Here is an 11,276-nt window from a genome sequence, read left to right on the forward strand (position 1 = left end):
CGTTCTTGCTAGAATCCCATAGCAGCCACGTAAAACATGCAACAACAATTAGAGGACGTCTAACTTGTTTTTGCAGGGTATGCTATGTGATGTGATATGGCCAAAAGGATGTGATGAATGATATATGTGATGTATGAGATTGATCATGTTCTTGTAATAGGAATCACGACTTGCATGTCGATGAGTATGACAACCGGCAGGAGCCATAGGAGTTGTCTTAATTTATTGTATGACCTGCGTGTCAATGAATAACGCCATGTAATTGCTTTACTTTATTGCTAACCGTTAGCCATAGTAGTAGAAGTAATAGTTGGCGAGACAACTTCATGAAGACACGATGATGGAGATCATGATGATGGAGATCATGGTGTCATGCCGGTGACGAAGATGATCATGGTGCCCCGAAGATGAAGATCAAAGGAGCAAAATGATATTGGCCATATCATGTCACTATTTGATTGCATGTGATGTTTGTCATGTTTACATCTTATTTGCTTAGAACGACGGTAGCATAAATAAGATGATCCCTCACTAAAATTTCAAGAGAAGTGTTCCCCCTAACTGTGCACCGTTGCGAAGGTTCGTTGTTTCGAAGCACCACGTGATGATCGGGTGTGATAGATTCTAACGTTCGAATACAACGGGTGTTGACGAGCCTAGCATGTACAGACATGGCCTCGGAACACATGCGAAACACTTAGGTTGACTTGACGAGCCTAGCATGTACAGACATGGCCTCGGAACACAAGAGATCGAAAGGTCGAACATGAGTCGTATAGTAGATGCGATCAACATGGAGATGTTCACCGATGATGACTAGTCCGTCTCACGTGATGATCGGACACGGCCTAGTTTGACTCGGATCATGTATCACTTAGATGACTAGAGGGATGTCTATCTGAGTGGAAGTTCATTAAATAATCAGATGAACTTCATTATCATGAACATAGTCAAAAGGTCTTTGCAAATTATGTTATAGCTTACGCTTTAGCTCTACTGTTTAAGATATGTTCCTAGAGAAAATTTAGTTGAAAGTTGGTAGTAGCAATTATGCGGACTGGGTCCTCCGCCTCTTCATCCATTGTTCTCGCCTCACCGCCCTCTGCCATGATCTTTTTTATTTGGTTCGCATAGAGACTCGACCACCACCAGGGACCCATGCGAGCTAGCATCCCCCCACCCCCGGCGGATAGGGAGGCCACCAAATCTATGAGAGAGAAGGGTTGGAGGAGGAAGTAGGATGTGGAATGAATGCGACATGGAGGTGGCGGGCACGAGGTTGGGAGCGCGAAGGAACGAATCTCTCCATAAAAAAAGTTCCTTTCCTAAATATGCAAACATAAGGCAAGTTTGAACCAATCTATTCATGATCGCGATAAAAAGCAAGGCGAACACGAACATGTTTTTTGCACCAACAATTGTTTGGTAGCCGGTATCACCACTTGTGTGCAAAGATAGCTACTTCTACTGTCTGCATCATGGTACACAATTCACGTTTGCGACTAATCTCGCTATGTTTCATAAAAAAGACACTGCTATCAACGATCACATCGCATGAAAAAAAATCAATTTTGTAATGCATCTCCGAGCACTATTGGTTTGGTACCAAAAGTTGACATGCCAATGTTTGGCATTGTGCTAAACAGTGGCCACTAGTTAGTGTCTACAAGCTTTTTCCCAGTGCACTGCAACAGGGGCATACATATTCTACTGGTTCAATATCAATCATGTCCGTTGTATGACTTACACTCACCGTATTATATATTTTGATAAGATTTAATTTGATTTGAGTACAAATAGGGGAAGGCAAGGAAAGTTTTGATTTAGTTGAGGTTTTGGTAAGGTTTGATTTGGCTATGGGTAGGGGAACGCCAAGATTTTTTTTTGATTGAGTTGTGGATTTGGGTAAGAATTGATTTATTTGATTTCATCGAGTTCATGCATAATGTGGTTTTGGAAAGTACCGGTTTTGTTTTGATTATTTCAAATTACTCTATTTAGGTTGATTTTTTGTGCGACATCTGTTAAGATTAACAGAAAACTAAAAGATAACAAAAATGAAGGGAAGGCGTGGGGAGGAAAAGATCGGAGAGGAGGTTGAGGCGACGCTACTAACTCGCCTTTAATATACGTGTACATTGTCATCGTTCGCACAAAGCCACTAATGTAATTAATTAGCCAAACATTTAATTATATGTGCAATTAATTAGATCCATTTAAATAGGATTTTCTTCCCGCAGAATCAATTTGAAAACTGATTCATTAATGCAATAAATTAATTAGACAGATACTCCCTCTGTCCGGTGAAGAGCGTACATTTGGCTTTAAAATTTGTCCATAAAAGAGTGTACTTCTATTTTCCCAATGCACTTTAAAGTGGAAAAAATGTTTCTCTCTCATCACACGGTAATCAAGACCGATAATATTCTACATATGGTCTTCTTAATTTCTACATGCACTTAGCTCATTGGGGTTATGTAATTAAAGAGAAGAGAGATGGTGGTTTGCACTTTTTCAATGCATTTTTTTACTTCACTTCATAATTTGTCCTAAATTTTCTGTATGTATACTTTTCACCGGACGGAGGGAGTAGTTAATTAAGCTTGTGGATAATTAGGAGTAGAGATTTTTTTTCCAACCATATTTTTCCTAATAGTCTGCATGATCCACTTTTCTAGTTATTCTTTTCAAAAATAGCCATAATTTACGACTTCGCATGTCACCACTCTTCAAATATTGTTTCACCACGTAGCACCGCACGACTACTTAGCTAGTTGTTACAAAGTTATCTTGCCAATATCACAAAAAGTTGCCGATTTTTGGCAAGTCTTGTCCAAATATTGGTAGCTAACCAAGACCCTAGAAGCTTCCAAGTCACATTGCACAACACATTTTTTTGAATTTGCGAAATTTTAATTAATTTCATTAACATTTTTAATACACGAACTTTTTTAAAAAAAATCAACTTTTTAATTTCCTGAACATTTGTTTTAAAATTTCAAATTTTTTAATAAGAAAACATTTTTCATAAAATCACGAACATTTTTTGATTTATTAAATATTTTATTTAAATTCTAATTTTTAATTTTTTGGAACTTTTTTGAAGTCCTAATAAATTATTTAAAGTAGAAAGAACAAAAACATAAAATAAAAATAAATAAAATAAAAAACAAGATTTAAAAAACAGGTCGCCCGGACATGGGCCGGCCCACGGGCGCGCTGCGTCTTCTCCCAGTGCGCATAGCCCAGGCGGTGGAATCCTCTATGTGAAACATTTTTTACCAGTTAATAGATAACATTGGTGGCTAATATTGTGCAACTTTAGGGGCAATTTCCGTGACGTACCACTAGAAGCAATAGCCCCTTTATTATTTGATATTTGATGTACAATTAGCCAAATAGTTAATTACATGTACAATTAATTAAGTCTGTTTAAACATGAATTTATTTCGAAACAGTCAATTTAAAAATCAAGTCATTAATGCGATTAATTAATTAGGCATACACCTAATTAGACTTGTAGATAATTAGAGATTTTTCCAGCCGTATTTTCCCTAATAGTCTGATCCACTTTTTCGGCTATTCTTTTCAAAACCACCCATAATCTACCGCTCCACATGCCGTCATTGTTTTTATTCTTTTCATCTCATAGCAACCCACGTGTATTTAGTTAGTTGGTTACAAAGTTATCTTACCAATCCATGAAAAGTTGCTAATTTTTGGCAAGTCTTGTCGAAAAATTGTTGGCAACACCAATGTCTCCATGTTAAATTGGCAGTCCCCTCTAGAAGCTTCCTAGTCGCATTGCACAACACCTCACACAACCTCCACAAGGCACCTACCAATACAACTACAACACATCGGATGCTTGTGGATGAATGCAAAGGACACAAACGAAGCAGCACGAATCTCAAAGCAGCAGTTGTGAATCAAGTTTCTAAATTTGTAATTTTTGTTTCAATTCTTCGATTCGATTCGATTTTTTTGCCCTTCTCACGAACGCTCCCGTTCGTCCCCACCTCCCTCGCCGCCGTGTTCCTCGCGCCGCCGCCGCCGCGGCGCCCTCCTTCTCGCCGCCGTCCCCGAGCCCGGCCGCCTCACCCCGTAAATCGCCCCCGCCGCCCCGCCTCCGGCATCCCGGAGCTCCGGAGCCTCCCGTTCCCGCCCTCCCCTCCGTCCCGGAGCTAGGGTTTTCGGTTTCTAGGGTTTTGGTCATGGGCGCCTCGGCTTGACGAAGAAGGGGGACGGCAGCGGCAGGCAGAGGGCGGCGCGGAGATGCTGACGGAGAAGCCCAGCTGGGTTCGCCATGACGGCCTGCAGATCTTCTCCATCGACATCCAGCCCAGCGGCCTCCGCTTCGCCACGGGAGGTGGCGACCAGAAGGTTGAATTTTTTTCCCCTCTTGCTAATTTTTCTCGCGTGATTTGAGCTCTGTAGACCGGGAATTCGGCTTGGCTTGGCCAAGCTCAGTTCTTTCCAGCGGCGGATCGGCGTCGAGGTTCAGTGTAGATGGAAATAGTGCACATCAGTGGGTTGTGGTGGTAGCCATTGCTCGTTTTGCAGGCCGTTCTCTGCATTAGCTTGCGAGGTTCAGAGTTGTCGTTTCGGTCTTAGGGGAGTAGTGCCAAGCTCAGTTCTTTCCAGAATTTTGGTGTTGAGCTCAAGTGTAGATGGCAATAGTACACATCAGTGTGTCGTAGCGGCTATTGTTGCTCATTTGATATGTCGTTCTGTGCACGAACACGTGAGGTTCAGTCTTGTAGCGGTAACCATTGCTCGTTTTATATGTCATTCTCTGCAGGAGCTTGTGAGATTCAGTGTTGTCGTTACCGGCTTACAGATATCTGCGTGGTTGTGTGTCTCAATTGGTGCTGCTTCTTCGTTGTTGTCCTTGACTGAAGTTAGTTTCTGTTAGTAGTGTTAGGAACTTGTTGCTATTCGGTAGCACACTCCGGTCAAGCTTGAAAAAATGTGGGGCTCAAGCCTACCGTTCTTATGATGGTAATTAAGTCTTTTTTCTTACTAGTGGGAGGTAACTAATAGAAGCTTATGGTTTAGGATGTTTGTTTGAGAATGCTGGTATATTGGTTGGATTCTGCAGTGTTGATGTTTTTAACTTGTTGTGTCAAACTGCAAGAATTTTACATCAACTCTTGTACTTTATTTTTTCTATTTTAACCGATTTGTTAAGTAACATGCCCGTTGTTAATCTCCATCTGTTTGCCTTCTTCCAAAATAGGTTCGCATATGGAACATGAAATCCGTGAGCAAAGACAACCAAAATGATGATTCCAACCAAAGATTGCTGGCCACAATGCGTGACCATTTTGGATCAGTAAACTGTGTGAGATGGGCCAAGCATGGACGCTATCTTGCTTCAGGATCAGACGATCAAGCTATCCTAATTCATGAAAGGAAAGCTGGTTCCGGTACATCTGAGTTTGGAAGTGGAGAACCTGCAGATATAGAAAATTGGAAGGTCGTTATGACCTTAAGGGGGCATACTGCGGACGTGGTAATTATCTGCCAAAATTTCAGTCCAGTTATCTTTCTTTCCAATTTATGGAAACCTGATAAAAATATTGATACTGTGATCTTTTATCTTTCCTATTAAACACATTCCTGTTTCTTATGCCTAAAGTAGGTAGATCTGAATGTGGTAATTATCAGCCAAAATTTCTGAGCTGTCTTTGTTAGTCTTTTGTATTAATCGCGTATCTGTTTCTTATGCCGAAAGTAGGTAGATCTAAATTGGTCCCCTGATGACTCGACGTTGGCTAGCGGCAGCTTGGACAATACTGTTCACATTTGGAGCATGACAAACGGTATTTGCACTGCCGTCTTGCGGGGGCATTCCAGCTTAGTTAAAGGAGTTACTTGGGATCCTATTGGATCTTTTATTGCAAGCCAGTCAGATGACAAGACTGTTATCATATGGCGTACGAGTGACTGGAGTCTTGCTCACAAGACTGAAGGCCATTGGTCAAAATCTGTATGTTATGTTTCATGCCATTTTGTTATCAATTTACTGTTTCTGTGTCTGACATGTCTTTTGTTTGCAGAGAAGTCTTTCTTACTGAAAAATATTGCTTTTCTGTGTTCCGCAGCTTGGTTCGACATTTTTTAGGCGGCTTGCTTGGTCGCCCTGTGGCCACTTCATAACCACAACTCATGGTTTCCAGAAACCTAGGCACTCGGCCCCTGTGCTTGAACGGGGCGAGTGGACTGCAACTTTTGACTTTCTGGGACATAATGCGCCTGTGGTGGTGGTGAAGTTTAATCACTCGATGTTCCGTAAGAATTTAGCTACTGGTCAAGATGCAAAGACGGCACCAGCTGGATGGGCCAATGGAGCATCAAAAACATCAGCAAAAGAATATCAACCATATAATGTTATTGCTATTGGAAGTCAAGACCGGACTATTACTGTTTGGACAACAGCAGGTGCCCGGCCATTGTTTGTTGCTAAGCATTTCTTCACTCAAAGCGTGGTTGATTTATCTTGGTAAGACACTTTAACCTTATATTTGTAACAAAAAATGTTGCCATGTGCGGCTAACGGTGGAACCGTTTTTTCTCCCTGACAGGAGCCCTGATGGTTATTCACTTTTTGCGTGCTCTCTGGATGGATCAGTTGCGACCTTTCACTTTGAAGCAAAGGAGCTCGGATACAGGCTTAGTGATTCTGAACTGGATGAATTAAAGAGGAGTAGATATGGTGATGTCAGAGGGAGGCAATCAAATCTAGCTGAAAGCCCTGCGCAGTTGCTGCTAGAAGAAGCATCAGTGAAGCAATTGGCTGCCAAGAAGGCGACACCTATCGTCCAACAATATCAGGCGCCCCCAAAAGTTCCTGCAGATGTACCTAAACCACCTCCTGTTGTGGTTGTGGAGAGTCAGAAAGCTCCTGAAACTCTACCTGAAGGCGAAAAGAAAACAGCAGGTCAAGCGGCTGATGACACCTCGAAAGTTACCCGGGTATCTAGTCCAGTAAAACAAAGGGAATATCGGCGTCCTGATGGTCGGAAAAGAATAATTCCAGAGGCAGTGGGATTTCCTTCTAACCAGGAAAACTTGTCCAACCGTCCTCAGAATCAAGTTGTTGATTTTTCATCCTTAGATCAGCGCATGCGCCCTGGGGAGAATGGAATAAGATCATCCTACGGTACCGGTAACTGTAACAATTGTGGAGTTAGGGAACGCTCTGGCATCACAGCAAGAGCTAACATTAGCGAGAGTCTTGTTATTCAAAAAGCTTCAACTGGTACTGGCAGGGATGGAAGGTTGAGTGTTGAACACACTGGTTCTGTTGTTCCAGGCTTGCTGGCCTCCTCCTCTGAGCTCTCTATTTTTGTATTCAATAAGAAGGACAATGATGATTCTTTGCCAGTCTGCCTTGAAGCCAAGCCAGTAGAACGTTCTGCAGGTGATATGATTGGACTGGGTGGTTCCTTTTCAACAAAAGAAACCGAGATTAGATGTACAAAAGGAACAGAAACTCTTTGGTCAGATCGCATCTCCGGAAAAGTTACTGTCTTGGCTGGTAATGCAAACTTCTGGGCAGTTGGCTGTGAAGATGGCTGCCTGCAGGTAGAAATAACCCCTAGTAAAATATCAGATGTACTTTTTTTGTTTCATTGATTTTGTGTGCTTTCAGTTTTTTGAAAAATGTTAGCCCTAAACTACCCAATCAATTGTGTTCTGGTTTGATTAGGTTTACACAAAATGTGGGATGCGAGCAATGCCAGCGATGATGATGGGCTCCTCGGCTGTTTTTATAGATTGTGATGACTGCTGGAAATTGTTACTTGTAACAAGGAGAGGTTTAATGTACATATGGGATCTCAATAACAGGACCTGCATCTTGCAAGATTCTTTGGCTTCTTTGGTTACCTCTCCAGATGAGGCCTCAACAAAAGATTCTGGTAAAATATTTACATCCAGTCCTCAGTTCACCTTGCTGCATATCGATTAGTGTCTGATGCATGTTGTTTCTTGAAGTTGAACTTTCTTTCTTGCGTGACAGGTACAGTAAAGGTTATATCTGCTAAGTTCTCAAGATGTGGTTCGCCCTTGGTTGTCCTTGCCACCCGGCATGCTTTCCTCTACGACATGAGCATGAAGTGCTGGCTAAGGATTGCGGATGATTGTTTTCCAGCATCAAATTTTTCTAGCTCGTTTAGTTCTACTCAAGGTGGAGAGCTAGGAAAGTTGCAGATTGATATAGGAAAGTTCATGGCTAGAAAGCCCGTTTGGAGCAGGTATGCAAAGCTCCTTGGGTTTATTTAGTCTTATAGATGCTTGAAACTAATGTCTGTGACAAGCTGGGTGCCTATTGCACAGTATCCCAGAGTTTGTTCTGAATGTACCTGTGTGACTGTTTCCACCTCAGGGTTACAGACGATGGAGTGCAGACGCGGGCCCATCTTGAGACCCAGCTAGCAGCTTCGTTGGCTTTGAAGTCTTCACAGGAATATCGCCAATGCCTCCTATCCTACATTAGGTTTTTGGCAAGGTTGTAAGCATGAACTTTATCTGTTCAATTGGTTGAGAGATTTCTTCTTGAAGTGGTATCATGCTTTGCTGAAATCCTTCTTTGCGCCTGCAGAGAGGCAGATGAATCTCGCCTACGTGAAGTCTGCGAGAGCTTTCTTGGCCCTCCCATGGGCATGGTTGGTGATGTGTCTACCGATGCGAATAATCCGTCATGGGATCCTGATGTTCTTGTAAGGCTCTTTTCCTGTTAGATTCCATGGCATACATATGAATGTTTAGTTATTCCATAGACTGGTAGTTTCTATTAGTTGCTCTAGTCCATCCTGTTACAGATACTAGCTTCACAGAAGATGGATTATTTGAACCTTGGATTATAGTAATCAATTTCTAGATTAACTGAAGAGTTTAGAAACCTTAAATTAAATAGTAATTGCATTCGATTTTAACACGGCGTCAGTTGCGCTCTTCGATCAATAAACTTTGCTGGTGGCAACTTTTGCAGGGAATGAAGAAACATAAACTTCTCAGGGAAGACATACTTCCTTCGATGGCGACAAACCGCAAAGTCCAGCGGCTGCTCAACGAGTTCATGGACCTGCTGTCGGAGTACGAAAGCGTCGCCGAGGAAAACGTCGACAAAATGGACGTGACACCTCCAGCAGCAGAAGCCAAGGTCGATAAAATGGACGTGACACCTCCAGCAGCAGATGCCAAGGTCGATAAAATGGACGTGACACCGACAGAAGCCAAGGACACCGCGGCATAGCGAACAAACCCTTCCGGTCCGGTTTGCTGGCGATTTATTGACCCCTTGGTAAGCATAGAGAAAAGTGCATACACCATAGCATCTATTTTGAGAACTTTCCCGTGGTTGTTTTATTCTGCTTGTAGTTCCTAGTGTCCCCCGCCTGTTCGTCAAGGTGTGACCTCGGCGGAACGACTTTAACCTGTTCGCTGTATCGCGAGTGTAACAACAGTAGAAAGAAAGCGAGGTCGCCTGATGATTCTGTAACAGTTTTATCCGTAGGTCTTGAGGAATTTTTTGGGTCCATAGGCGCAATGCCGTTTCTTTTTTGCGAGCAGGATGCACGGTGCATCCGCTTCCTTTTCTGAAGCGAAATGGTGTATTCTCTTCTCGCTCATCCGTCAGAGTTCGATGCTCGGCTTCGCTTACATCGATCTTTACTCCGAATAGAGTAGCGAATTTCAGATGTTAGAGGCAAGTGGAGGAGAAACAGATCGAGCAAATTTTGCACTTGCTTGTATTTTGGAAGCTGCTTGTTTCAGGTGGAGCAGAACACAGGGGAGAACAATGGTGTTGGTTAGTACTGCTTTCTGCTGGGTACTAGTAATGGTAGCTTCTGTCTATCACAAATCCAAAACCATGGCCATGTCTTGTCAGGTGGAGAGGAAGCTCTTGACGGCGGCCCTGAAGGTGCCCGCCACGGCGACCCAGGCGGCCTGCGTCGGGTGCACGTCGTCCCAGTAGAAGTAGCGGCCGGGGTCGTCGCAGAGCGTGTACTGCCGCGTGCCGTTCTCGTCCTCCTCGCCGCAGTAGCCGTCCGGCCTGAAGCTCTCGCAGCAGGGCCGCAGCGTGCTCTTGAACTTCTTGTTGTCACTGTCACCATTGTTGTCGTCGAGGAGGAATGCGGCGAAGGGGGTGTGGACGTCGAGGAGGAGGAAGGTGCGGTTGTTGGGGTCGAGGGCGGCGAGGACAGACCGGAGCGCGGCGTTGTGCTGGGCGGCGCCGGCGTTGGCCAGCGGGTCGCAGCCGGTGTAGTTGAGCAGGCGGGTGAATGTCGGCGTGCAGCCCATGGGGTGCAGGTTGGTCACCACCACCCTCCGCATCCCCGCCTCGTCGCGCAGCCGCCGGAGCTGCCCCCGGAGCTCCCGCACCACCGTCGGGATGTACGCGATCGCCGCCTGCACTCGGAGAGCAGCATTACAAAACCCCGTTAGTCAGTCAGTCAGTCATGGGTAAGGTTGACATCTGACAGTAACAGATAGTAGCAGCGCGGTCACGTACGCTGGTGCCGTTGTCCTTGTCGGCGGCGTAGGCGTAGTCGTTGCCGGAGACGACGACGAGCGCGGTCCTCTTGCCGCTGCCAGCCCGGCAGCCAGGACTGTGGTGCATGGTTTGGAAGAGGTCGATCTGGGCGCTGATGTTGCGCTGGAAGTTGCCGGTGTCGAGCACGCCGGCGCCGCCGACGGCGAAGTTCATGCCGCGCGCGAGGGTCTCCCGCGACGCCCGCCGCCGCGCCTTGTACGCCACCGGCGTCCGCATCCCCAACGCCGAAGCTGCACTCACACGCATATGCCGCGTCAGAGCAAAATAGTTAAGTAGAAACACTATGTGGGAGACAGTACAAAACACTCATCTGAAACATAGATTAGTGATGATCTCATGGTGTAGTATAACTATTTGCCTAAATGTCAGTTACCTGAAAATTTAATCTGCCTCGATCAATTTCATCAGGACCACCAGACCGTCATCCAACGGCCAAAAATAGAAAACACACATTTTACTTCCTCCCACAGCGGCCCCTCTGCCACACGCCGCTCTGCCCTTCCCTCAACCTTGCCGATCGCCGTTCTAGCCGTCACCCAAGCGGACGCTGCTTCGGTGCCTTAAGGCACCTGCCTTTGGGCCTATGATAGGTGGGGTGGCTGGCCCACCTGCCATAGACCCAAAGGCAGGTGCCTTTAAGGCACCGAAGCTCAGTCCCACCCAAGCCATACTTCTAAGCCGCACCCCGGTCAATAGCTCCACCGACGACCCC

At 44.9% G+C, this 11,276-nt stretch overlaps 2 protein-coding genes across 2 annotated transcripts in view; one reads left to right on the forward strand and one right to left on the reverse strand.

The window, feature by feature from the left end:
- The first annotated feature begins 3,883 nt into the window (after positions 1 to 3,883).
- On the forward strand, positions 3,884 to 9,516 carry LOC123095591 (protein HIRA). Its single transcript, XM_044517106.1, has 10 exons — positions 3,884 to 4,383; positions 5,240 to 5,515; positions 5,741 to 5,992; positions 6,108 to 6,505; positions 6,588 to 7,590; positions 7,715 to 7,925; positions 8,027 to 8,261; positions 8,393 to 8,515; positions 8,609 to 8,726; positions 8,999 to 9,516. Exons 1-10 carry the CDS (start codon positions 4,276 to 4,278, stop codon positions 9,260 to 9,262), a joined length of 2,988 nt encoding a protein of 995 aa, XP_044373041.1. The 5' UTR covers positions 3,884 to 4,275; the 3' UTR covers positions 9,263 to 9,516.
- A 206-nt stretch (positions 9,517 to 9,722) lies between these two features.
- The window catches only part of LOC123095592 (GDSL esterase/lipase At5g03610), a 4,278-nt gene continuing 2,724 nt past the window's right edge, over positions 9,723 to 11,276 (reverse strand). Inside the window, exons 3-4 of the mRNA XM_044517107.1 lie at positions 10,523 to 10,794; positions 9,723 to 10,419 (exon numbers count right to left, since the gene is read on the reverse strand). Coding sequence (XP_044373042.1) covers positions 9,895 to 10,419; positions 10,523 to 10,794 — 797 coding nt within the window. The 3' untranslated portion in view covers positions 9,723 to 9,894. The remainder of the gene's footprint in view (positions 10,420 to 10,522; positions 10,795 to 11,276) is intronic.

Source organism: Triticum aestivum, chromosome 4D (assembly GCF_018294505.1).
Source record: "Triticum aestivum cultivar Chinese Spring chromosome 4D, IWGSC CS RefSeq v2.1, whole genome shotgun sequence".
NCBI lineage: Eukaryota > Viridiplantae > Streptophyta > Magnoliopsida > Poales > Poaceae > Triticum > Triticum aestivum.